Source organism: Hemibagrus wyckioides, linkage group LG11, assembly GCF_019097595.1.
Source record: "Hemibagrus wyckioides isolate EC202008001 linkage group LG11, SWU_Hwy_1.0, whole genome shotgun sequence".
In the NCBI taxonomy this organism is placed as follows: Eukaryota; Metazoa; Chordata; class Actinopteri; order Siluriformes; family Bagridae; genus Hemibagrus; species Hemibagrus wyckioides.
The window spans coordinates 30813422-30841259 of record NC_080720.1 but is presented as its reverse complement, the minus strand read 5'-3'; the positions used below and the strand labels follow the sequence as shown (position 1 = coordinate 30841259).

At 41.0% G+C, this 27838-nt stretch overlaps 2 protein-coding genes and 2 long non-coding RNA genes across 5 annotated transcripts; all 4 read right to left on the bottom strand.

The window, feature by feature from the left end:
• Nucleotides 1–1155: 1155 nt before the first annotated feature.
• Nucleotides 1156–4212, bottom strand: tcf23 (transcription factor 23). 2 transcript variants are annotated; one of them, XM_058402916.1, is made up of 3 exons: nucleotides 3927–4212; nucleotides 3466–3747; nucleotides 1156–2505 (listed from the first exon to the last, which is right to left on the bottom strand). In XM_058402916.1, the coding sequence occupies exons 1-3, from the start codon at nucleotides 4050–4052 to the stop codon at nucleotides 2386–2388; spliced, it is 528 nt and encodes a 175-aa protein (XP_058258899.1). In that variant the 5' UTR covers nucleotides 4053–4212; the 3' UTR covers nucleotides 1156–2385. The 2 variants fall into 2 exon arrangements, with proteins under 2 accessions (XP_058258899.1, XP_058258900.1); XM_058402917.1 differs by having other exon boundaries at nucleotides 3931–4210.
• Nucleotides 4213–13706: 9494 nt separating this feature from the next.
• Nucleotides 13707–14248, bottom strand: LOC131361501 (uncharacterized). The gene is made up of 3 exons (XR_009206040.1): nucleotides 14140–14248; nucleotides 13861–13911; nucleotides 13707–13743 (listed from the first exon to the last, which is right to left on the bottom strand). It is a non-coding gene; the product is annotated as an uncharacterized LOC131361501 (long non-coding RNA).
• An 886-nt stretch (nucleotides 14249–15134) lies between these two features.
• LOC131361761 (polyadenylate-binding protein 1A-like) lies at nucleotides 15135–15999 on the bottom strand. The gene is made up of 2 exons (XM_058403289.1): nucleotides 15350–15999; nucleotides 15135–15242 (listed from the first exon to the last, which is right to left on the bottom strand). Exons 1-2 carry the CDS (start codon nucleotides 15524–15526, stop codon nucleotides 15135–15137), a joined length of 285 nt encoding a protein of 94 aa, XP_058259272.1. The 5' UTR covers nucleotides 15527–15999.
• Nucleotides 16000–17490: 1491 nt separating this feature from the next.
• LOC131362018 (uncharacterized) lies at nucleotides 17491–22654 on the bottom strand. Its single transcript, XR_009206123.1, has 3 exons — nucleotides 22578–22654; nucleotides 22399–22454; nucleotides 17491–17816 (listed from the first exon to the last, which is right to left on the bottom strand). It is a non-coding gene; the product is annotated as an uncharacterized LOC131362018 (long non-coding RNA).
• Nucleotides 22655–27838: the final 5184 nt, after the last annotated feature.

Below are 27838 nucleotides of genomic sequence, written 5' to 3'. Positions count from 1 at the left end.
AACTTGGCACTGGTTTTATGCCAGATGCCCTTCCTGACTCGACCCTCTCATTTTATCCGGGCTTGGGCCCAGCACTGCATCCAGTGGTTGGGGTTTGGCCACTTGCTAGAAATCAAACTTGGGCCTTTCGCATGGTAGGCGAGAAACCTACCACTGAGCCACTAATGCCTGATGAGACTTGATTTAGCGTAACTGAGTAAATTTAAGAATTAAAAACGATCTTTTGAATTTAATGATTAAAGCAGATTAGAATTAGATGTATGAAAATGAGTACAATTTTCAGTAAAAAAAAATTCAACCGTAGTGATTTATTGTTTAAATGTTCCTAATGTACAAATGGATAAAAATATCCCGCTGCTTTTCTGAAACTCTCCATTCATGGTTCTGGACAAAGCTTTTAATGGATCGCATTTGATAAAAAACCATGGTCTTTGATGTAGGTCTACTTTCTGTGGGTTTTGGGAACGTGTGATACATTTTCCCTCACGTTTCCTCCTCCGACTTTTGTTCTTCACAGACTGCTCCGGTCCAGGGAGTGTAGCCAAAACACTGCATAAATTCAGCAAGCTATTAGTTTGTCCTAGGTCCTAATGATAGAGGAGCTATTTTAATCATTAGCTGACTACCAAAAGGAGTGAAAAACCAGGGTTCCTTTTGACTTAAGAAATAAGAGATTAAAACGGTTTTGGTGTCTGTACTAAACACACAACTCTGGCTTTATGGACATCGGGTAGGTTGTCTGGAAGGACGTTCAGTCCGGCTTTTAATTTATCTCCATGCATATGTTTGATTTACGTGAGGAAGCACGGTGTTCTCGGACGATGACTTTAACTCTGACCTTAATTGGTGAGAACGGTGAGGAAGAATGTCCAGAGCGGCGAAGCACAAACTTGGTCCGTAACCTCTGCCTTAGTGAAACAATTCCTGCTCTAAACATGAGAGTGAAGGCTTTTATCTTTCACTTCAGCAGATTTATAGAGCTAGCCTTGACCGCTGTACCATTTCTGATGGAGCCATGCCCATGTTGTGTAAGAAAGACCTGATTATTCGGATGGGAATATCACAAGATACTGACTGATTCACACAAACATGGATGTATTTTGGTGATCTGTTCGTTTTGGTATGACCTGTAAAACCAGGAATTTGCACAGGATCCACTGTAAAAACATTTTTATTTTGTATCTAGATGATAAAACCTCCAGCGATTTGTGAATTATTAGTTGGGATTTGCAAAGTGAGTCGTATCGGAGTTAATGCGAGATCCTGCTGCAGGGAACTTGATTAAGAGCACATCAAATCATAGGTCCTCCTCTCATTCGGTTGCCAAGTGTTCCCCATAACAACCCTCCCCATCTACTAATCAAGACTTTCGTTCCCTCCCGTTTAGTACTAGACACGCAAATTAAAGCCGAGAAAACATGCCAGGGAGGCGGTGGGAGGCTGCAGACGGCTGAAATGAGGCTAGTTTCAAAAGAATTCAGAACAAGTCGAACATCGTTAAGGTTAAATTACGTCTTATTTACTGAGACACTTCGCAACGGGATAACAGAGCACTTTTTTTATAGGAAGTTAATAAATATCACATCAGGTTTAGAGGGAAAAAAATGAAAACAGACATGAAACAGAGATATATATAGACTATATTGCCAAAAGTTTTGGGACACCCCTTCAAATCATTGAATTTGGTTGGTCTCGGCCCCTTAGTTCCAGTGAAAGGAACTCTTAATGCTTCCGCTTTATACCAAGACATTTTTGGACAGTTTCAATTGTGGGAACAGTTTGGGGATGACCCCTTCCTGTTCCAACATGACTGCACACTAGTGACCAAAGCAAGGTCCATAAAGACATGGATGAGTGAGTTTGGTGTGGAGGAACTGCACAGAGTCCTGACCTCAACCCCATAGAACACCTTGGGATGAATTAGAGTGGAGACTGTAAGTCAGGCCTTCTCATCCAACATCAGTGCCTGACCTCACAAATGCACTTCTAGAGGAAAAATTCCCATAAACACACTTGTGGAAAGCCTTTCCAGAAGAGTTGAAGCTGTTACAGCTGCAAAGGGCGGGACAACTCCATATTACATTCACATGCATGTAAAGGCAGACGTCCCAAAACTTTTGGCAGTATAGTGTATTTAATGTGTAGAAGTCCTAATGATTTTGTGCGGTTTCTGGATATGTGCTTAAATATGAATATAGATGCAATATAGGTTGTTTGGGTGGATTCAAGTAATAAGGGACACAGCAGCCATGTTTAATTCAACTCCATTAGTATAATTTAATAAAGACTCGTGTCCTGTACTACTTGAAATCTGATCCCCCCTGCTGTTAGATGTTACGTGTTAGATTTGTTGCTTTAGGAGAGACTAGAGACATCTACATGAGCTCATTCCGCTTGGACCTCGGCTGTGCTGCTGGGTGTTTGACACTCCTCCTGACTGGGGTTTGCTCCTGTTAAGCGCTCGCCAATGTTCCCACAGTACAGTAGAGAGCGCATAGGCCACTTCTGAAAGACGAAGAAGAAGAAGAAAAAGAAAAATAACATGACTTTAAATGCTCTCTAAGCAGCATATCATATCATATCATAGGTAGCTTCCATTCTGTTCTTCTGTTATAACAGGTTTATCCGTTCATCCTTATTAGCTGCTTTATCCTGGTCACCATCATGTTAAGTCCAGAGTTTGGATCTCAGGAACATGTATCGGTGTATTTTTAGAAATATATTGTACATGTATGAGAGCAGGAAGCTGTGAGCTGCATGGAACCTCATTAAAGTGTCATAGGATTTAAACCAGACAAATTTAAGTCTAACTTATGACTTAACCTTTCAGACTCTTCAACTCTCAAGCAGTTAAATTTAGCAAAAATTAAATAAAAAAAATAAAGGGAAAGGGGAAATCCTTAGTGGCACATTATATCACCTCTATAAATTATATTAAAAATTAATATATTAAATTATCGTTTCTTCTTCTTCTTCTTCTTCTTCTTCTTCTTCTTATTATTATTATTATTATTAATTACATTATTGTTTATTAAAATGAATATTTTTTACTTTTATTTTATTTTAATTTTTTATTTTTTTTATCATAAAATAACTTTTGCAATAAACTGTAAGTGTGCCTAATGAAGTGGACATTACAAATGATATGCTTTATATTTATGTGGGTCAAAGAAGAGATGCAATTTTTATTTTGAGAGAAAATGTACAATTAAAAAAATTACTTGGAAAAAAATATGAAGTAATAAATAGATAAATATGTAATGTATTAAAAATAAGTTCATAATAAAAGACTAATAAATATTCCAAAATGTAAAACTGTCCTACAGAATCACAATTACAAAATGTAAAAGTTTTACAGACTAAACAAAACATTAAATAAAAGTACAAGTTACAATCTCTGGCATATTTCTAAGAATCTGCAGTATGTCTATATAACAGTAAATATCATCACTGAGTGAAACTCACCTTCACAGGGTGCAGGTAGCCTTCAGCTCTCTGCAGCGCCGTGTGATCAGACCCCGCTGCCCCCTGGTCCAGCGTCTCAGTGAGGTGTGCGATGTAATTGGTAGCCAGAACCAGAACGTCCAGCTTGGAGAGCTTTGTGTCCGGAGGAACCGACGGCAAGGCGGCTTGTAGGCTCTGGAATGCTTGGCGTATGTTTCGCACTCGGCTCCTCTCCCTCGCCGCGTTTTCAGGGGAATTTTGCGTCTTTGATGCTCTGACTTGTACTCCAGGCCCAGATTTTGGCTGGATTAGCAAAGAGAAGGACGATAATAAACAAGTGTTATAAAAAGAAAGCGCGCAGATCGAGACTTGATGACCATTTGGCGTCGTCATCAAACCAACAAGCAAATGTTTCAGCATTTCTCTTGTTCCATCTAATGCTAACCGAACATTGGCTGCTTGCTGGTCTGACTCTGACTCACCCACTTCTTTGGCTCTCGGCGCACGGCCTGTCTCATGCATGGCTGTGTCCATCTCAGAGTCTGATGTCTCCCTCCCGTCTCCCCCTGCTGCCCATCCATAGCCTCCTCCAGCGTTGTGTCTGCCATGAGAATGACCAGAGAGCACACTAAAACCCGTCACTCTCACTGTGGCAGTGCCCGGGTCTCAGGGATGAGCTGTGTGACTGGAGCTCGCTCGTCTTCTCCACCCAGAGGTCCGGTGTCCTCCTCACCGAGCTCCGTCTTCCTCCCTTTGCCTTATCTGGTGAGGTAATATGGGGATCTTCAAGCAGCCTGTTATCTTCTGCCCTGCCTCCCCCAGACACTCGCTGCCAAACCGACTGAGCTCAGGGGAGTTGCAGGGTGTCCCCCAGCGGGATGGAGGGGGGCTTGGGAAAAGCAGTGAGTCCCTGCACAGCTGCAGCTCCATCCCAGAAGAAGCCTTGGCCTGATGACCTGCACGGACACAATGACCTAAACGATGTAAACTACTCGAGGTGCCTGTGTACATGTAAGAGGAAGGTTTTGGGAAATCTTTATTTTACGATGCTGGATGCTGAATTTGCACCCTAAAGCATTTTTTAGCGAAGGAACTGAGATGCTTAAGCGATAGCGTGGTTCTGTGATTCCATGTCCATTTGTGAAAAAGACTTCACAGTGTCTACGTGTGCATGGGTGTGACTGTTCTTATTTCCTCTGTTCATGTGTGTACAGAGAACATCGAAACAAGACACAGCTATTTGAAAGCATAGGTCAGGGAGAGTTGTGGATACAGTGGACACATGCCAGTTTGACCATCTCCAAAATAACAGTGGAAATATTCACTCGATAAGAGGTGTGATATATGAACAGCTTGTAGAGATGGATCTCTGTCGGCTTCAGAAAATACTTACGAAATTTGTGCAACTCCCGCTAATGGATATGTGAATGGAGGAAAAAATACAGCAGGAAAATGGAACAAAGTTCTCGTTCTTGCACAATAAGAGAAAATGGCTTATAATGGATGATCTGTGCAAGATGTTTTGTACAACGCCCTGGAATAGGCCAAAAAAAAAAAAAGATTATCTACAATTTTGTATACTGCTAAAAAGATAAGAACTATTAGCGCAGTATGTGGGATATATTAGGCAGCAAGTGAACATTTTGTCCTCAAAGTTGATGTGTTAGAAGCAGGAAAAATGGGCAGCTGTAAGGATTTGAGCGAGTTTGACAAAGGGCCAAATTGAGATGGCTAGACCACTGGATCAGAGCATGTCCAAAACTGCAGCTCTTGTGGGGTGTTCCCGGTCTGCAGTGGTCAGTATCTATTAAAATATCATTTAAGTCCTGTTTGTTGCGAGGTGGGGCCTCTGTGGGATCCTTAAAGGATCTGTTGCTAAGATCTTGGTGCCAGATACCACAGCACACCTTCATGGGTCAGGGCTGTTTTGGCAGACTGCAAGCTCTGACTCTCAGTCTCTAATTCAGGGGAGTGTGTGTACGATTCTGAGCATCAGAGCAGCAAGTGCTGCAGGATTCTGATGAATTATAATTAGCATATGATCTTTAGCTAAGTCCTACATGTATTTTAGATCCACCTTTTTTTTTATGGCTGTTACCCCCGATGCTGTTCGACTCCCTCGTGTCATTTCTAAATGGAGTAAGAAGAGAGTAATGCAGCGGCGCTTTACAAACCTCCTTGACTTATCAGTATCTAGTAATTTATGAGAGGAAACGACCTCTAAGCTCAGAAAATCACACCAGATTCACTAAATATTTCAGTTTAAACTCTCTCTCTTTTTTCTCCCTTTCACTGTCTCTATCTCCCTGTTTCTCTCTCTCTCTCAGCTTTTTTTTAAAGTATATTGTCCTTATTTCATCTTAAAGTTTCCTCTATCCACATTTTAAAAACCTGTACTATAATGTCCTTCAGTTTTCGTGTCATGGGTAAAGAAAATAATTGCTCAGTTGACCCACATTCATTGGGCAGTGATTATATTTATTCAAAAGCTGTGCTTAATAAAGCGTCCACCGTGTGTAAATACCAGCTAAAAACATCAATTTATGTTATCATATGTCTGTTATATTTCTATAATGTATATTCTTAGCCTTTATATATTTTTATTTTACTCTAAATGGTCATGCTTGGTCAAATCGTGGTTGTCATGTTATGTTCAGAGTTGTCCACCAGATGGCAGCAGAGATTCCCCCACAAATTATATATATATGTGTATATATATATATATATATATATGTGTATATATATATATATATATATATATATATATATATATATATATATATATATATATATATATATATATATACACTATATTGCCAAAAGTATTTGCTCACCCATCCAAATAATCAGAATCAGGTGATCCAATCACTTCCATGGCCACAGGTGTATAAAATCAAGCACCTAGGCATGCAGACTGTTTTTACAAACATTTGTGAAAGAATGGGTCGCTCTCAGGAGCTCAGTGAATTCCAGCGTGGAACTGTGATAGGATGCCACCTGTGCAACAAATCCAGTCGTGAAATTTCCTCGCTCCTAAATATTCCAAAGTCAACCGTCAGCTGTATTATAAGAACGTGGAAGTGTTTGGGAACGACAGCAACTCAGCCACGAAGTGGTAGGCCATGTAAACTGACGGAGCGGGGTCAGCAGATGCTGAGGCGCATAGTGCGAAAAGGTCGCCAACTTTCTGCAGAGTCATTCGCTACAGACCTCCAAACTTCTTGTGGCCTTCAGATTAGCTCAAGAACAGTGCGCAGAGAGCTTCATGGAATGGGTTTCCATGGCCGAGCAGCTGCATCCAAGCCATACATCACCAAGTGCAATGCAAAGCATCGGATACAGTGGTGTAAAGCACGCCGCCACTGGACTCTAGAGCAGTGGAGACGCGTTCTCTGGAGTGACGAATCGCGCTTCTCCATCTGGCAATCTGATGGACGAGTCTGGGTTTGGCGGTTGCCAGGAGAACGGTACTTGTCTGACTGCATTGTGCCAAGTGTAAAGTTTGGTGGAGGGGGGATTATGGTGTGGGGTTGTTTTTCAGGAGCTGGGCTTGGCCCCTTAGTTCCAGCGATAGGAACTCTGAATGCTTCAGCATACCAAGACATTTTGGACAATTCCATGCTCCCAACTTTGTGGGAACAGTTTGGAGCTGGCCCCTTCCTCTTCCAACATGACTGTGCACCAGTGCACAAACAAGGTCCATAAAGACATGGATGACAGAGTCTGGTGTGGATGAACTTGACTGGCCTGCACAGAGTCCTGACCTCAACCCGATAGAACACCTTTGGGATGAATTAGAGCGGAGACTGAGAGCCAGGCCTTCTCGTCCAACATCAGTGTGTGACCTCACAAATGCGCTTCTGGAAGAATGGTCAAAAATTCCCATAAACACACTCCTAAACCTTGTGGACAGCCTTCCCAGAAGAGTTGAAGCTGTTATAGCTGCAAAGGGTGGACCGATGTCATATTGAACCCTATGGATTAGGAATGGGATGTCACTTAAGTTCATATGTGAGTCGAGGCAGGTGAGCGAATACTTTTGACAATATAGTGTATATATATATATACAGCCTTATTCCAAAATGGATCAAATTCATTACTTTCCTAAAAATTCTACAAAACATACTCCATAATGACAACATGAAAGACATTTGTTTGAAATCTTTTATTACAATAAATAAATAAATAAATAAGTAAATCACATGTACATAAGTATTCACAGCCTTTGCTCAATACTTCGTTGAAGCACCCTTGGCACCAATTACAGCTTCAAGTTTTTTTGAGTATGATGCTACAAGCTTGGCACACCTATTTTTGGGCAGTTTCTCCCATTCTTCTTTGCAGGACATCTCAAACTCTATCTGGTTGGATGGGGAGCACATCGGTGCACAGCTATTTTCAGATCTCTCCAGAGATGTTCAATCGGCTTCAAGCCTGGGCTCTGGCTGGGCCACTCAAGGACATTCACAGGGTTGTCCTGTAGCTACTCCATTGTTATCTTGGCTATGTGCTGAAGGTTGTTCTGTTGGAAGATGAACCGTCACCCCAGTCTGAGGTCCAGAGTGCTCTGGAGCAGGTTTTCATCAAAGATGTACATTGCTGCATTCATCTTTCCCTCAATCCTGACCAGTCTCCCAGTTCCTGCCTTTGAAAAACATCTCCACAGCATGATGCTGCCACCACTATGCTTTACTGTAGGGATGGTATTGGCCAGGTGATGAGCAGTGCCTGGTTTCCTCCAGACATGATGCTTGTCATTCAGGCCAAAAAGTTCAATCTTTGTTTCATCAGACCCGAGAATTCTGTTTCTGATCTCTTCCCCAGATCTGTGCCTCGATACAAGTCTACACACAATTACTTGGACTTCATGGCTTGGTTTGTGCTCTGACATGCACTACTGTTAACTGTGGGACCTTATATTGTGCCTTTCCAAATCATGTCCAATCAACTGAATTGACCACAGATGGACTCCTATCAAGTTGTAGAAACATGTCAAGGATGATCAGTGGAAACAAGGAAACAAGCAGGGTTGGGGAGTAACTAGTTACATGTAACGGCGTTATGTAACTTATTTACAAAATAAATGTAACTGTAATCCGTTACAGTTACTTAGAAAAAATGTGTAACTAAATTACAGTTACTTATGAAAATGTTGAAGATTACAAATATAGTTACATCTGAATATTTTCTTTAAAAAACTAGTATATGTTGAATAATATTAATTTGTTGTTAGAGTTTGTTAAAGCGGTGCTATTCTGATGATTTTGATTGGTTCTCTGGTTTGAATTTGCGGGACGTCTGCCAATTACGTTAATCCACATTGCCGCTGAAAACTTTAGGCTACTACGCTGTCTGAGAGTTAACACCATGGCGACTGATAAAAATGCATTTCAGTCCTGGAAATTTAAAAATAATTTCATCCTGAAATCCGATAAGGGGCAAATATAACAGTTCAGTGGGAAATTAGTTTGCTAGCTGTTAAAATGCTTTCAGCATCAAAGGCTTCAGTGTTGAACCTGAGGAAGCATCTGCAGGTATGTAACCTAGCCTTTCTTTATTTTATAATATATTTAAAATGTAAAATTTTTGTCATTATTGTGAGTGTACAGAAATAAAAACAGACCCTTTAGTTCGGAATGATATATTACTCGTTTCTGTATAATAAAAAGTGACGGAGTGGTCAGTTGATTTCTTGTAGCTGCTCTGTGGAAAAAATCCACTAAAACGCGCCTGCGCATTCATCGAGCCCAGAGTGTACTCAAGACCTGTATTCAAAACATTCAGAACAAATTAGCAAGTCTGCTAGCCATGGGCGTCGCTAGGCCCTTTTTAGGGGGGCTTTACCCCCCTCACATTTCTACTCAGCCCCCCTAAAAATTCTGCAAATTCTAAGCAATACAGTGGAATACTGCAATAAGTTTACCATCCTACTCTGTTAGTCAAACCTTTATTTTATTTTATTCATTTTTTATTTTTTACTATTATACCCTCATTGGGGGCTGAGCCCACCCTAAATGGAAATCCTAGCATCGTCCCTGCTGCTAGCTACCTTTAACAGGCACACTTCTATTTATGAACCCTTTGACAGAAAATATATCTCTCACATTTTTCCTCCTTGAAAATGTGTTGGTAATGTCAGACCTAATGTTGTTGATCTTTTGGCTGCTCCCTACATGAGTGAGGGGTCACCACAGCTGACCAACTGGTCCACACAACAACTTGGCACAGGTTTTATGCCAGATGCCCTTCCTGACACAACCCTCCCATTTTATCCAGGCTTGGGACCAGCACTGCATCCAGTGGCTGGGTTCAAACCCAGGTCTTCCACATGGTAGGCAAGAAACCTACCACTGAGCCACCAGCACCCTTAATGTCAGGTCTGATATAACTTAGTCATTTTAGCATTGTAGCATACATTATGATGATGTATGTTTTTTTTTTTCCAAGGCATTGTTATTTGCCAGTGTGTCCTGTCATAGCTATGCAAAGATTTGATTCCTAAAACAGTATTAAACAATTTTTGTTCTGAAGTCTGGTTTTGTGGCTGTGCTTAAAATTAAATTAATCTAATCTTAATACAAGTGATGAAAGATTTAAAATTCTAACAGTAAACAGAGTTGAGTACTACTGTAAGGTTAACCCTGCCTGGGGTAAAAGTTTGGGAATGATTTAGTTGAAAATATCCATTAGAAACTTAAAAGTAATCAAAAAGTAATCAAATGTAATCAGTTACTTTACTTTTATAAAGTAATTGAAAAGTTACACGACTTATTACATTTTAAACAGGGTAACTTGTAATCTGTAGCCTATTACATTTCCAAAGTAACCTACCCAACACTGATAGCAACAAAATGCAATAAACTATTTAATAGTGAGTGGAAGCAGACAAGCTGATGTACATGTAAAAAAACGGCATGACCTGTTACATCAGAGTAAAAATTTTAAGCATCAGCAGCTCCAACAAAATAGGAATAAATGAAATAAACAAAAATTAACAAAATTTACAAAAGACATTTTAATCAAACTCTGTGTTATTAACATACAGCAATAATATCTAAAAAGAAAATTTCTATCAAATTGACGTGTAAATAACATTGGCACTCGCATTCTAGATCGGACAAAATATATCTAATGAAATGTCAGATATTACATTCGCAAATGTATTCTAAAATATGGGAAAAGTTTATGAGAGTATATTGATTTGCTACATTAGCACCAAAACACACACACCAACACACACACACAGACACACACACAGACACACACACACACACACGCACGCACACACACACACACACACACACACAGACGGTCACTTCACACATGATGCAGAGTCTCTGCAATAGCAGTGTACAATTTACAGAAGACGTACAGAGTCCCTATTTTAAGTAGACTGTGTGAGAGTACACTGTTAACACACACGTCCCAGACAGCCATACTGCATCCGCACCTTATCTTACCTTCCTACCTCAAACTGCCTCAAAGTTTTACACTGGTCCACTAATGTACAATTAATGTACAGATAATATTTCCATCTGCACTGAATGTAGTTTTGGTAATATAATGTTTGCACTGGTTCACTTTTTATACAATATTATACTGCACTATTACACAGTTAATATTTCCTCTTGCTTAAAATTCCTAGATTTTTCTTGATATTTATATGTTCATATTTTTATTGTAGTGCACCAGTACACCAAGCCAAATTCCTTGTACATGTAAAACCTGCAGTTTATAAAATACTATTACTGACCTGTAAAACACTAAATGTTCTCACACCACAGTACCTGATCGAACTTTTAGTTATTTATGATCCGCCACGCCTACTCCGATCAAAAGGTGCAGGTTATTTGTGTAGTATAGTGTAATGTAATATAATATAGTGTAATGTAATATAATATAGTGTAGTGTAATAGAGTATAGTGTGGTGTGGTTACGTATTATGTAGTATAGTGTGTAGTGCGGTATACCATGGTAGTATAGTATAGTATAGTATAGTATAGTATAGTATAGTATAGTACAGTACAGTACAGTATAGTATAGTATAGTATAGTATAGTACAGTAAAATGTAATGTAGGATATGGTATGGTGCTATTTCATATAGAAGTATACTGTGGTGTTATATAGTATAGTGTGGTAAAGTATAGTGTAGAATATTATATAGTAATATAGTGCAGTATCTATTTTATTTAATTTTATTCATATATTATATTTATAAACAAGATCTGCTATGAACCCTTTGGTTTTGGTGGAAGTAAATGTTGCTGAGACAAAAGCGTTAAGCAATGATAGATTAAAATGCATCGATTAACAAGTTTTCATCAGTATTATTTAAGTAGAGTTTACTGTTATATTGTATTGTAGTGTAGCAGTGAAGTATAGTATACTTTAATACAGTATAATAGTGGGTGTAGTATGGAATAGTGTAGTATGGTATTTTGACATAGTATTCTAGTATATTTCTGAAATATTTATTATAAGTTAAATGTCAGTGTATATTTCTTTTAGTGCTAAATTGATCTTAATTAATTTTATTTCGGCTTTGTGTGTATTTTTGATTGTGGGGACTGCAGTAATGCTGATGAAGAAACCCCCTGCTGTAACACAAAAATTCCCTTATGGGATCAATAAAGTCCATCCATCCGTCCATTTATCCATCCATCCGTCCGTCTATCCGTCCGTCTATCCATCCGTCTAACCATCCGTCTATTCGTCTATCCATCCTCACTAGTATCTGTCTGTCTATCCGTCTATCCATCTATACTCACTAGCATCTGTCCGTCTATCCATCTATACTCACACTAGTATCTGTCTGTCAATCCATCTATCTATCTATACTCACTAGTATCTGTCTGTCTATCCATCTGTACTCACTAGTATCTGTCTGTCTATCCGTCTATACTCACTAGTATCTGTCTGTCTATCCATCTGTACTCACAAGTATCTGTCTGTCTATCCATCTATACTCACTAGTATCTGTCTGTCTATCCATCTGTACTCACTAGTATCTGTCTGTCTATCCTGCAATCCATCTATACTCACTAGTATCTGTCTGTCTATCCGTCTATACTCACTAGTATCTGTCTGTCTATCCATCTTTACTCACTAGTATCTGTCTGTCTATCCTGCAATCCATCTATACTCACTAGTATCTGTCTGTCTATCCATCTGTACTCACTAGTATCTGTCTGTCTATCCATCTATACTCACTAGTATCTGTCTGTCTATCCATCTGTACTCACTAGTATCTGTCTGTCTATCCTGCAATCCATCTATACTCACTAGTATCTGTCTGTCTATCCGTCTATACTCACTAGTATCTGTCTGTCTATCCATCTTTACTCACTAGTATCTGTCTGTCTATCCTGCAATCCATCTATACTCACTAGTATCTGTCTGTCTATCCTGCAATCCATCTGTACTCACTAGTATCTGTCTGTCTATCCGTCTATACTCACTAGTATCTGTCTGTCTATCCATCTTTACTCACTAGTATCTATCTGTCTATCCTGCAATCCATCTATACTCACAAGTAGCTGTCTATCCATCTTTACTCACTAGTATCTGACTGTCTATCCGTCTATCCATCTATACTCACACTAATATCTGTCTGTCTATCCATCTGTACTCACTAGTAGCTGTCTGTCTATCCATCTATACTCACTAGTAGCTGTCTGTCTATCCATCTATACTCACTAGTATCTGTCTGTCTATCCATCTGTACACACTAGTATCTGTCTGTCTATCCTGCAATCCATCTATACTCACTAGTATCTGTCTGTCTATCCATCTATACTCACTAGTATCTGTCTGTCTATCCGTCTATCCATCTATCCTCACTAGTATATTTTTATCTTATTTTTATTAGATTATAAGATTTATTAAATGATTAAAGTAGTAGATTTAAATGGTCTTGTAAATAAATAAACTTACAACAACAAAGGTGATTTTAAAAATTTAATAACAATACAAATGACGTCAAATATCATTTACAATAATGTCAGTGTAAGTGATTATTATTTACAATAATGTCAGTGTAAGTGATTATTATTTACAATAATGTTAGTGAATAATGTAGTGAATTAGAATAAAGGTTTAATATTAATAAGAATAATAAGAATAAGAATTAAAAAATGTAATAATAATAACAGTAAGAATAAAAATAGAATGAAAAAAAATTACAATTATAATAATAAAAAGAAGAAGAAGAATGATGGGGTTCATTAATATTTCCTCTTATTCTTCTTCTTCTTCTTCCTCTTCTTCTTTCCATCTGTAAAAGTCCTCTTCAGGATTTCCTGAAAGAGAAATGCAGAAGTCAGAAATTAATTTTATTTCCTGTGTACACTGTGATGTGATGTAATGATCCATTTAGATATGAATCAATATCAGAAATTTTCATTAATGATCCTCACCGGAATGACACCAGCTTCTCTTGCCTGCAGTAAGGCGTCCATTTTATCCACCTACAAACGTACACACACACACACGAGGACAGAGGGAGTAGTGGGTGGGGCTTTGTTTCCAAATGACTAAAGTTAATACATCATGTCAAAGATATTTACGAATCTGATATGAAACACTTGCTATGTAATCTATAATCTAATAATCTATCATACACTATCTTTAGCATGTAATATTAAGCATACAGAATATTGGTGTTGTGTGTGTGTGCTTTTTGTTGTGTTTCGGACCTGAAGTGGAACCGGAACTCTGATTTCTGAGACAGCTGTCTCCACGGCTACCTCCACCTTGGGCTCCTCGGCCCTGCATGCCTCCAGCTTGGGCTCCTCGGCCTTGCAAACCTCCGCCTTGGGCTCCTCGGCCCTGCGCGCCTCCGCCTTGGGCTCCTCGGCCCTGCGCGCCTCCGCCTTGGGCTCCTCGGCCCTGCGCGCCTCCGCCTTGGGCTCCTCGGCCCTGCGCGCCTCCGCCTTGGGCTCCTCGGCCCTGCGCGCCTCCGCCTTGGGCTCCTCGGCCCTGCGCCCCTCCGCCTTGCGCACCTCCGCCTTGGGCTCCTCGGCCTTGCGCACCTCCGCCTTGGGCTCCTCGGCCTTGCGCACCTCCGCCTTGGGCTCCTCGGCCCTGCGCACCTCCACCTTGGGCTTCTCTGGCTTGGGCTCCTCTGGCTTGGGCTCCTCGGCCCTGCGCACCTCCACCTTGGGCTTCTCTGGCTTGGGCTCCTCTGGCTTGGGCTCCTCGGCCCTGCGCACCTCCGCCTTGGGCTCCTCGGCCCTGAGCACCTCCGCCTTGGGCTCCTCGGCCCTGAGCACCTCCGCCTTGGGCTCCTCGGCCTTGCACACCTCCTCCTTGGCCTCCCTGGCCCTGCGCACCTCCGCCTTGGGCTTCTCGGCCCTGCGAACCTCCGCCTTGGGCTCCTCGGCCCTGCACACCTCCAACTTGGGCTCCTCTGCCCTGCGCGCCTCCACCTTGGGCTCCTCGGCCCTGCGTGCCTCCGGCTTGGGCTTCTCGGCCCTGCGCACCTCCACCTTGCGCTCCTCCCAAGACCTGAAGTACTCGATGGTGCTATAACACAACAGAGAAGCTGCACTTAGAGTCTAAACCCTGCTGTTAGAAGTTATGTCCTCAGAGTTCAATAAATAAATCTTAAATGCAATTAGTTTAAACGGAATGTAAAAAAATCCTGACATTTGAACCCTGGCGGGTAAAAAGGCACTAATTGACACGTGACTTACACTTGGCGGTCGTTCAGGAGTTTCCCGTTCAGCCGTTCGATGGCCAGCGCCGCCGCCTCCGCTGACTCGTACTGAACGTACCCGTAACGTTTTGATTCCACAACCTTCAGGAGAAACACAGTGTGTCAACACACAACAACACACTAATCACACAACACAGATATTCAGCTATTCATATATATATTCATATATAACAGCGCAAAGCTCGAACCTTGCACGACACGATCCTCCCAAACACAGAGAAAGTGTCGAAGAGGGAGGTGCAGTCAATGGACCAATCAAGGTTCTTAATGAAAATGTTTCCTCCCTTGATGGGCTTGGCGGTGGGTTCCCAGTGAGACCACATGACGCGCATGGGTCTCCCCAGGAGCAGTTCAAAATTGAACATGTTGATGGCTCTCTCAGCTGAGGGAACAGAAATAAGCCATTCATTTTTAATTAAAGTCTATTATAGTCTATATATAACTCATCAAAATATCTTTTCATATCTTTTTAGTACCATTTAAAACATGACCATATCCATATAGTAAAACTAGAAAATACTACAGAAGTTACACATGTAGCCTTAAATCTGCTGCAAAAACAGGTAAGAAACAGTGTAGAAAAAAAGAAAAGGTTTGTTTTACCGTCATCTCGATAGCGGAAGTTGACGTACGCATATCCGAGAGGAGAGCCGGTCTTCCTGTCCCTGCAAATGTGGACAGACTGGATGTGTCCTGCAGGTCTAAATCTACTCGAAAGTATCACCTCAGATACTTCAGGGTGAAGATCTTTAACAAACAGTGCAGCCATTGTATAATAGAGTTAAAACTCTGTTGAAATAACTGCTAAATGATGTGAAATGCTGCTAAATGAAGTAAAATGCTGCTAAAGGATGTAAAATGCTGCTAAATGAAGTAAAATGCTGCTAAATGATGTAAAATGCTGCTAAATGATGTGAAATGCTGCTAAATGATGTAAAATGCTGCTAAATGATGTAAAATCGCTATTAAATGCTGTAAATCTCTGCTACACAAGGGGCACTGTTTCTCTGTCGATAGCTAAAGGTGGTCTGAGGATGGTTGCTATGTACGTCGTCAGGTGATGCTCAGAACAGAATTCGGAATGTTTTGGTTTTTTTAACACATGGTCAGTCATATGACCTCATATGACCTCACATGACCTCATGACATCATGTAGAACATTAAGCAGTTAATTTACAAACCCCAATAATGAATCCAATTCAAAATGGCTTTTAATATTAATATAGAAACACTGTATAGGCCTGTACAGGAAAGAGGCTGCAATTAATCCCCAAAAAACATTCACTGACTATATTTTCAATGCATAGATATTAACCTAACGTAAACACTACTCCTTGAAGCTGCATTTAAACTGCATTTTGGAAGGTCAAACTCGCGGGCACCATTGAAGGCCACTATATGGAGAAAAATCCTGAAATGTTTTCTTAAAAACATCATTTCTTTACGACTGAAGAAAGAAAGACATGATCATCTTGGATGACCAGGGGGTGAAGAAATTATCTGTAGATTTTTGTTCTGGAGGTGAACTTCTCCGTTAAAGGATCTGCTGCTAACATCTTGGTGCCAGATACCACAGCACACCTTCAGGGATCTAGTAGAGTCCATGCCTCGACAGGTCAGGGCTGTTTTGGCAGCAAAAGGATGACCAAAACAATATTAGGCAGGTGGTCATAATGTTATGGCTAATTGGTGTCAAATTTGTTACTAATTAATGAACATCTTTTTTTTGTTGTTGTTGTTGAGTTGCATCCAATATTGTGGAACATCACTGAAGCAATTTATCCACATTATTCCAGTTATAAAGGATCATGATCTCACCAACCTCTTGATTTTTTGCTCTTTTAAAGTTTTAGACCAAAATGTAACGTATCCTGTTACAGAAAAAACACAAACAAACCTTATTAGAAAAGCACTAAAACTGGAGATGTGATGAGATAAACATTATACTGGTTATTTTCTAGGTTTATAATGTAACTATAATGATACAGAAAGGGCTAGAAGTCTGTGTAGCATTATGGGGTATCTGCACCTTTGGATTGGGTCTAATAAAATACGCATCACACACACACACACACACACACTCATGGAACAGTCGATCATTTTATACCTATAAACTAAGTGTATCTAATAATCCAGCAGTTTAGTTTAAAACAAAACAAACAGGAAAACTTTGTGCTTCAGCTTCGACTTCCTTTATTGTCAATCACATGAACATTTTTTTCCTTTCTCTTTCTTTGAGATCTGTTGTTTATTAGCAGCAAACGCGCTTCTTCCTCTGACACGCTTCGCTTTTTTCACACACACACACACACACACACACACACACACACACACACACACACACACACACACACACACACACAGTGAGAAACGCCAGCAGGTTTCTGCTGAGGTCTTCACACACTTTAAGGCTTTTTATTTAAATACCTGAGTGTCAGAGAGCTCGCTGTTCACAGCAGGTGCCTGAAGCTTTATGTTGAGATGTAGAAAAATATAAAGAAAGTGTCCATGCACAGTGATGTGTAGACGGTTTTACAGTTGAAGGTGAAAAAAGCGTCACTCCATCACCTGTGTGTGGTCCAGCATGAGGCGCATGAGCTGGTACTCCCTCTGCGCTTTACACGCTCCGCCGTCCACCGGCCGGATCAGCTCCAGCTGCAGCAAGCACACACACACACACACACACAGTTAGACTGTATTATCTGTAATGATGCTATAATTATCACATCAGCTAAATCAGGGTCTCATACCCACCACATAAAGAGCTGCTGAACTGCACAGCTGTGTGTGTGTTTGTGTGTGTGTGTTTTCTCTGCTCTAACACACCTGATTCAAACTGATAATTAACTGATCAGCTGATCCACGTGCGCTGAAGCAGACTGCATGCTCCGGCTCTCAGTCTCTAATTCAGTGTGTGTACGATTCTGAGCATCAGAGCATCAAGTGCTGCAGGATTCTAATGAATTATAATGAACATATGATCTTCAGCTGAAACATGTATTTTAGATCCATCTTTTTTACCATCTTCTGGATGTTACCCATGATGCCGTTCGACTCCCTCGTGTTATTTCGAAATGACAAAGAGAGTGATGCAGCGGCACTTTAGTGCTTTACAAACCTCCTCTACTTGCATATCGATATCTCGTAATTTATGAGAGGAAACGACCTCTAAGCTCAGAAAATCACACCAGAATCACCAAATATTTTAGTTTAAACTCTCTCTCTCTATCCGTAGCTCTCTTTCTCTCTCTCTCTTTTGCTGTCTCTCTATCATTCTCTTTGTCTCTCTCTCACCAGAAGAAGAAGAAACAGCAGCAACAAACAAATGGCATTGTCCCCTATTCAGGGCTGACCACATTTTATAAACCCGTACTATGACATCCTTCAGTTTTTGTGTCACGGGTAAAGAAAATAATTGCTCAGTTCGATTCTGTGTATAATGACCCACAGGCATTGGGCAGTGATTATATACAGTGAGGGAAAATATTATTTGATCCCCTGCTGATTTTGTACGTTTGCCCACTGACAAAGAAATGATCAGTCTGTAATTTTAATGGTAGGTGTATTTGAACAGTGAGAGGCAGAATAACAACAAAAAAATCCAGAAAAATACATTTCAGAAAAGTTATACATTGATTTGCATTTTAATGAGTGAAATAAGTATTTGATCCCCTATCAATCAGAAAGATTTCTGGCTCCCAGGTGTCTTTTATACATACTTTTATACAGGTAACGAGCTGAGATTACAGTAGGAGCACTCTCAATGATCATGAGAACGGCGAGGAATCAGCCCAGAATTACACTGGAGGATTTTGTCAATGATCTCAAGGCAGCTGGGACCATAGTCACCAAGAAAACAATTGGTAACACACTACGCCGTGAAAGACTGAAATCCAATAGCGCCCGCAAGGTCCCCATGCTAAAGAAAGCACATGTACAGGCTCATCTGAAGTTTGCCAGTGAACATCTCATCAGTGGCAACCTGTGAAGCTCTGGTGAACTCCATGCCCGAGAGGGTTAAGGCAGTGCTGGAAAATAATGGTGGCCACACAAAATATTGACACTTTGGGCCCAATTTGTACATTTCCACTTAGGGGTGTACTCACTTTTGTTTAGACAAAAACAAAAGTTTAGACATTAATGGCTGTGTGTTGAGTTATTTTGAGGGGACAGCATATTTACACTGTTATACAGGCTGTACACTCACTACTTTACATTGTAGCAGAGTGGCATTTCTTCAGTGTTGTCACATGAAAAGATATAATAAAATATTTACAAAAATGTGAGGGGTGTACTCACTTTTGTGAGATACTGTATGTTATATTTCTATAATGTATATTTTTAGCCTTTATATATTTAACTCTAATTGGTCATGCTTGATCAAATCATGGTCGTCATAGTTATGCTCAGAGTTGTCCACTAGAGGGCAGCAGAGATTTTGTTTCTCCCACCATATATACAGAGGTGTATCTGAATAAAATTAGAATATCATCGAAAAGTTGACTTATTTCAGTAATTCAATTCAACAAGTGAAACTCTATATTATATAGATTCATTACACACAGACTGATATATTTTTGATATATTTTAAGTGTTTATTTTTTTGCAGCTAATGAAAACCTAAAATTGAGTATCTCAGAAAACTAGAACATTACACCAATAAAAAAAAAATAACAAAAAAAATAATAATTTTCAACGCAGAAATGTTGGACTACTAAAAAAGTGTGAACATGTACAGCACTCAATACTTGGTCGGAGTTCCCTTTGCATGAATTACTGCAGCAATGTGGCGTGGCATGGAGACGGTCAGTCTGTGGCACTGCTGAGGTGTTATGGAAGCCCAGGTTGCTCTGATGGCGTCCTTCAGCTCTTCTGCGTTGTTGGGTCTGGTGTCTCGCATCGTCCTCTTCACAGTACCCCACTGATTCTCTATGGGATTTAGGTAGGGCTTTCAAGGGGTTTGCTGGTCAATCAAGCACATGGTCACACCATGGTCCTTAAACCAGGTATTAGTACTTTTGGCAGTGTGGGCAGGTGCCAAGTCCTTCTGGAAAATGAAATCAGCATCTCCATAAAGCTGGTCAGCAGAGGGAAGCATGAAGTGCTCTAAAACTTCCTGGTAGACGACTGTGGACCTGATAAAACACAGTGGACCAACACCAGCAGATGACACGGCTCTCCAAACCACCACTGACTGCAAACTTTACACTGGACCTCAAGCAACTTTGGATTTTTTGCCTCTCTTCTCTTCCTCCAGACTCTGGGACCTTGATTTCCAAATGAAATGGAAAATTTACTTTCATCTGAAAAGAGGACTTTGGCCCACTGAGCAACAGTCCAGTCCTTTTTGTCCTTAGCCCAGGTAAGACACCTCTGGCGTCGTCTCTGGTTCAGGAGTGGCTCGACACAAGGAATGTGACCGACTCCAGCTGCAGTCCACTCCTTGTGAATCTCCCCCAGATTCTTGAAGGGGCTTCATTTCACAATCCTCTCAAGGCTGCGGTCATCCCTGTTGTTTCTGCACCTTTTTCTATCACACTTTCTTTCCATTTAACTTTTCATTAACGTGCTTGGATACAGCACTCTGTGAACATCCAGCTTCTTCAGCAATGACCTTTTGTGTCTTATCCTCCATGTGCAGGGTGTCAATGACCGTCTTCTGGACGTCTGTCAGGGCAGCAGTCTTCTCCATGATTGTGTAGCCTACTGGACCAGACTGAGAGACCATTTAAAGGCTCAGGAAACCTTTGTAGGGATTTTGAGTTAATTCGCTGATTAGAGTGCGACACCATGAGGCAGGCAGGAAGACAGACAGACAGACAGGCAGGAAGACAGAGAGACAGACAGGTAGGCATACAGGAAGACAGTCAGGTAGGCAGGCAGACAGACAGACAGAAAGACAGATATGTAGGCAGACAGGCAGGCAGGAATACAGGTAGGCAGGCAGACAGGAAGACAGACAGACAGACAAACAGGTAGGCAGACAGGAAGGCAGACAGACAGGTAGGCAGGCAGAAAGGCACAAAGACAAACAGACGAGTAGGCAGACAGGTAGGTAGGCAGACAGAAAGGAAGACAGCCAGGAAGGAAGGCAGGCAGGCAGGCATACAGACAGGTAGGTAGGCAGATAGGAAGACAGGCAAGAAAGAAGACAGGCAGGTAGGCAGACAGGAAAGCAGGCAGACCAACAGGTAGGTAGACAGGCAGGCAGACATGTTGGCAGGCAGACAGACAGGAAGGCAGATAGGAAGACAGACAGAAAGACAGGTAGGCAAACAGACAGGCAGGCAGGAAGACAGACAGACAAACAGGTAGGCAGACAGGAAGACAGACAGACAGGTAGGCAGGCAGAAAGGCACGAAGACAAACAGATGAGTAGGCAGACAGGTAGATATGCAGACAGAAAGGAAGACAGCCAGGAAGGAAGACAGGAAGGCAGGCAGGCAGGCAGACAGGTGCACAGACAGACAGGCAGGCAGACAGACAGACAGGTAGGTAGGTAGGTAGGCAGACAGACAGGGTTATCAGTTACAGTAATATCACTCCCAAGTTTCTCTCACATTCACTTCTTTGGAATCATGTGATGTTGCCGCTCCTGTAACGTCCCAGCTGTATACACGACTCACCTGGGATTTACATCTGATTAAAAAAAAATCAGACTGCGGCCAGGAACGACTGGGATATTTTTGAGAAACTCTTATGTTTATTGTGTCTGTGTGTTTCTGTTGGTTTGTTTATAGTAGTTACAGAAGATCTAGTAAAACGTATCAGCATTTTTATTTTGCATCAGCCAGGCATGTAGCAAGTTACCTAAACACCTAAACACTGAGTTAGTGTCAGAGAACCACATCTCAGCATCATAGTAAAGATTTCTGGTAACATACCACTTAGTTTCTGCTACTAATGAGAGCTACTCATCCCTCTCTCATGTTGACACGATAAGCAAGTGAACATGACGTGAGCAAAACTGCTGCAAAGAAAAACAGAGCCATCGGACAACTGACCCTTCTTCAGAGCGTCCAGGAGAAAGACCAGATTTTCTGCAAAGCCCACCATCATCATCATCAACATCTCCCGCCACTGAATAACACACATCACGGAGAATTCCAGGAATACTCGAACACACTCACAAACACTTTGTCTCCTACGACGTTCTCCAGTTGAACCATGTCTCCAGTTCTCCATGACTTAAACCAGCAGCCTCTTTTAAACACACGCTCTTTTACACAACACTCACCGTTCAGGTGAACCTGCAGGACGTTCGTCTTCACCTCCTGCAAGTTCAGCAGCTCTCTGAGAGCACAACGAAACAGCCACAAACACACACACACACACAGAATACATCATACACCTTTACAAAATATAGGTCTTAGCAGAAACCTCATATAAAGAGTGCATTCTGTTCTAAAAACCCACTTGTACTGCGATTCCAAGTCCACGGGGTTTATCCGGAAGCTTCTGGTGACAGAACCGCTCCCTCGGCACTCTCTGGACCTTCAGACATCAGAAGAACAAGTAAAGATTAGCATGCAGAATGCAGACGACAGCGGATAGTACATTAAAATGGATGTTTTTACAAACATTTATAAACATATATTTATAGAAATATCTACTGAAATCTCCTTTATCTATAACCGTACTAGAGAGATGATTCGCTGTGAGGAAGGGAAAAGCCGAAAGAAGAAGAAGATGCAAAAAATGTACTATTATTTCACATCTTAAATTGCTATTTGCATCCTTCAGCCTCCTGGTGGACCAACGGCAGGATCCTGTACTCTCATTGCCGTGGCCCGGGTTGTATATTATATATAGAAATTTCTGGGAAGCTGTTTCATGTGGTATGTGATCTAAAGCATGATACAGACTAAATCATCGACTTTTGTCATTTAAAACAAGACATTTAGTGTGTTAGGTTTCACAGATGGATGTTCCTTCTTTATTACAAGTAAAATAATGGTTGTTTATGGCTGTTTGATACTAGAGATCATCATCATGTTTTGAGATGACACCTTTTCATTGCCACCCGTCATTGTCGCTTTTCTCACACTCTTTTTAACCATTTTTGGATGATGCACAGATTAAAGTGTTGTTGTTGTCAGGGGAGTCGCTAGGACTGATTGAGCTCGAGCCTGGAATTATTTATCCCCAATTTTGCCACCGGAGTGTACAGGAATTAAGTAAATGTTGACTCTGCAAACTTTGTGCAACACCATCAAGAACGGCTGGCCAAAGAAAATTCAGAGTGTGCCAGTTCCACTAAAACCTTTTTTTCCTTTCAGGGACGAACTCACTACTGAGGATGGGATCGTCATGAAGGGAACAAGAGTTGTAATCCCTCACAGCCTACGAAGTGAATATCTACAGATTTTGCACAAAGGTCATGCATGAGCCGAAGCGACCAAACGCAGAGCATGCGATGCTGTTTTATGGTAAACTGTGATTGACCACTTTGTGCAGACTTGTAGCATATGCAATGCTTTAACAAACCAACAATGCATCAACAAAAAGGAGCCATTGCAACAGCACGAGATCCCAGAACTGCCCTGGTCTGTCGTTGCCACTGACATATTTGATTGGAACAGCCAACAGTACCTAGTGCTAGTAAATTCATACTCAGGCTGGTTTGAAATAAATCCACTAAGAAACTTGTCGTCACAAAACATCAACAAACTAAAGAGGCACTTTTCTGTGCACGGCATTCCACAAAAGCTAATCACCGTTAACGGCACCCAGTTCACAAGCCAGATGTTCAGAGACTTTGCAAGTTCATGGGACTTTTCTCACATTACTAGTAGTCCCAAGTATCCCCAGGCAAACGGTCTTGCAGAAAGAGCCGTTCGTAGTGCAAAGCGCCTGCTCGAGGTCACTAAGAGACGGGACAGACTCGTTTCTGAATCTGTTGAACATCTGCAACATCCCTCGAGATAAGATACTGGGTTCGCCGGCACAGAGACTGACGTCCAGGATAAATCGTACCAACATGCCCATTAGCAATCAGATGCTGAAGCCAAGGTCAAAGGACACAGTAAAAATCAAAGCACAACTCTCCAAAAAGAGACAAATGCAGAAAGCGACCTTTGATAAAAGGAGCAAGCCACTCTCTCCACTGCGTGAATCCCAGGTAGTAAGGACGCAAACAGCAAAAGGACATGACAAGATTGGGGTTGTTAGGATCATTCTCAAAGAGCAATATTGTGGAGTCACACGGTAAAGAGTACAGGAGGAATTGTCCACATCTACTACCTGTAAGAGAGCCACTCCCACACTGCACACAAGCAGATCAGGAGGACTTCTGGTCACAACTCAGTTCTGTACCAGACAGCAACAATGTGTCTCGAGATGCACTGCATGCTGAAGAAAACATTCCAGCAGAGCCGACTGCTCAAAAGTTACCATACCGAACTAGATATGGCCGGGTTTCCAAACCTGATCCTAAGTACTCTGTTTAACTATACATGTTGAGAATCAAATGAAATGAATGCGTTATTGCAAGGAGTAATTCTGATCATTTGGTTATCACTTTCAGTTTAAGTTTTGCATTATCTAGATGTTACAAAAATGTTTGTGAAATTATATTACTTTTGATGAGTGGGAAGTACAAAACTAAGGAAAGGGGATGTAGATAACTGATGATGTTCAAATTAGTTATCATGTATTCAGGGTGTGTTAAAGGAAGCCATGTTCTCATATGGACTTCCTATGCTGGAGTGACCCCCAATGGTGAGACAAGTTGGTTGTGCAGGTGTTACAAGGGATTATGGGAAATGCAAGTTTTTCGTGTGAGTTAATAAACATGTTGCTCTCCAGTATGTGCGAGTCTCCGTCTCTATAATAAACTACAACACCTACACACACACACACACCACGTGACTAAAATACATTACAGCCCTGAGCACGACAGCAATAAAAAAACTGTCAGAAATCACAACAATCTTATTATTCAGATAATAACCTAACTTTTAGTTTTTAATGTTAACACAGTTGATAAAAGTCGGCTAACAAATGTATGTTGTGTCAGAAAGGAGGCCCACTGTCTGATTCTGAAAACCCCTGACATAAGGACCCTTTGGAATATTATTCCATACTCAATATGTACAAAAGCCTTCAATTAAATAAGCCTAAAGATAGATCTAAATAAAATAGAAACTGTTAAAGTGCTATGACATTACAGTCTGAACATCATGACTTTCTATTATTCAACTAATGCAGAATTTAAGCTAAAATAAATACATGACTTAGGTGAACAATGGACCAGAACAGACTCCATCATTCAGCTGTTCTGTCTATTGATAAAGGAATTCTCAGCACTAGAAATACTAGTATGGTAACTGACCGTTTTGCTCAAGTCAAGTCTCGGAGATACTCTCTGATGATTCCACCCTCAAAGAAATAGGATAGAAAAGTCACCAAGAGCATGAAGTAGACAAGATACAAGCAGCAAGACAGATGAGAGAATGAGAGATGAGAGAACAATAATAAGTGTATACAGATTATTGTAAAATAATCTTAATAATAATAAAGGACCTACACGGCACTGCTTCACACACAAGCTGTAAAAGAGATAATATTGCATGGCATACCTGTGTGAGATTAATTTGTGTTTATTATTAAACAATATCGCCCTTGCAAAACGTGCTATTCTTGCTGACCCCCTCTCCCTAATTAACCCCTGATGTTTCGGGCTCAGCCCCTGATGTTTTCAAATCCTAGAAACGCCCCTGGTCTTGACATAATATCCTGATTATATCCATTTCATCCAGATCCAGGTTGTAAGTGTCACATACAGGGGTTAAAGGAGGATGTGAGTGCAGATATTTAGTTTAAACTAGCAACATCAACAGTTACAAGACAAAGAAAGAATGAACCAATACCAAGCAGGTGAACATGATCATGGGGAAAAGTAAAAACAAGTTTAAAAGGTGAGCAAGGCTGCCCTCTGGTGGACTGGGGAAGATTTTCCCTAGTGACCGGAACTCAGAAAGTTGTTAACACTTATGCATACTAATGTATACTGCAACCTTATACACAAGTGTAGAGAGCAGTATTATAGACAGAATATAATATTACACAGAGCAACAACACAAAACGGATTTCTTGTTGCCATTTTTTTTTTGCTTAAACTGTGATTCATTTCCTATAAATATATATATTTATAGTGTTGGAGGTTTCATGGCTAAATTTGACCAGCCTGGTGGCCAATCTTCATTGATTGCACATTCCACCAGTAAGAGCAGAGTGTGAAGGTTTAATTAGCATAGTAATAGCACAGTTTTGCTTAAAATATTGCAATGCACACAACATTATGGGAGACATATCAGAGTTCAAAGAGGACAAATTGTTGGTGGACGTCTCGCTGGCGCATCTGTGACTAAGACAGCAAGTCTTTGTGATGTATCAAGAGCCACGGTATCCAGGCTAATGTCAGCATACCACCAAGAAGGACGAACCACATCCAACAGGAGTAACTGTGGACGCAAGAGGAAGCTGTCTGAAAGGGATGTCCGGGTGCTAACCCGGATTGTATCCAAAAAAACATAAAACCACAGCTGCCCAACTCACTGCAGAATTAAATGTGCACCTCAACTCTCCTGTTTCCACCAAAACTGTCCGTCGGGAGCTCCACAGGGTCCACAGCTGTACATGGCCGGCCTGCTATAGCCAAACCTTTGGTCACTCGTGCCAATGCCAAACATCGGTTTCAATGGTGCCAGCAGCGGAAATCTTGGGCTGTGGACAATATGAAACATGTATTGTTCTCTGATGAGTCCACCTTCACTGTCTTTCCCACATCCGGGAGAGTTACGGTGTGGAGAAGCCCCAAAGAAGCGTACCACCCAGACTGTTGCATGCCCAGAGTGAAGCATGGGGGTGGATTAGTGGTTTGGGCTGCAATATCATGGCATTCCCTAGGCCCAATACTTGTGCTAGATGGGCACGTCACTGGCAAGGACTACCGAACCATTCTGGAGGACCATGTGCACCCAATGGTTCAAACATTGTATCCTGAAGGCGGTGCCGTGTATCAGGATGATAATGCACCAATACACACAGCAAGACTGGTGACAGAGTGGTTTGATGAACATGAAAGTGAAGTTGAACATCTCCCATGGCCTGCACAGTTACCAGATCTAAATATTATTGAGCCACTTTGGGGTGTTTTGGAGGAGCGAGTCAGGAAACGTTTTCCTCTACCAGCATCACGTAGTGAACTGTCCACTATTCTGCAAGAAGAATGGCTCAAAATCCCTCTGGCCACTGTGCAGGACTTGTATCTGTCATTCCCAAGACGAATTGATGCTGTATTGACCGCAAAAGGAGGCCCTACTCCATACTAATGAATTATTGTGGTCTAAAACCAGGCGTTTCAGTTTCATTGTCCAACCCCTGTATATATGTGTATATATATAAATATATATATATATATATATATTTAAATAATTATAAATGAATAACGATAGATAGATACACATTTATTGTCATTTCAAAGTACAGGTTCATAGCAACAAAACGCAATAAACTATTTAATAGTGAGTGGAAGCAGACAAGCTGATGTACATGTAAAAAAACGACATGACCTGTTACATCAGAGTACAAATTTTAAGCATCAGCAGCTCCAACAAGATAGGAATAAATGAAATAAACAAAAATTAACAAAATTTACAAAAGACATTTTAATC

What these genes read in the sequence shown, in the direction of transcription:
- LOC131361761 (XM_058403289.1), bottom strand. Translation starts at nt 15,526, where the DNA reads ATGTTCAATTTTGAACTGCTCCTGGGGAGACCCATGCGCGTCATGTGG. An exon ending in GGAGGATCGTGTCGTGCAAG is followed by an intron (nt 15,243 to 15,349) that starts GTTCGAGCTTTG and finishes TTTCTCCTGAAG; the next exon opens with GTTGTGGAATCAAAACGTTA.
- tcf23 (XM_058402916.1), bottom strand. Translation starts at nt 4,052, where the DNA reads ATGGCAGACACAACGCTGGAGGAGGCTATGGATGGGCAGCAGGGGGAG. An exon ending in GCCGAGAGCCAAAGAAGTGG is followed by an intron (nt 3,748 to 3,926) that starts GTGAGTCAGAGT and finishes TTGCTAATCCAG; the next exon opens with CCAAAATCTGGGCCTGGAGT. An exon ending in GCTACCTGCACCCTGTGAAG is followed by an intron (nt 2,506 to 3,465) that starts GTGAGTTTCACT and finishes TTCGTCTTTCAG; the next exon opens with AAGTGGCCTATGCGCTCTCT.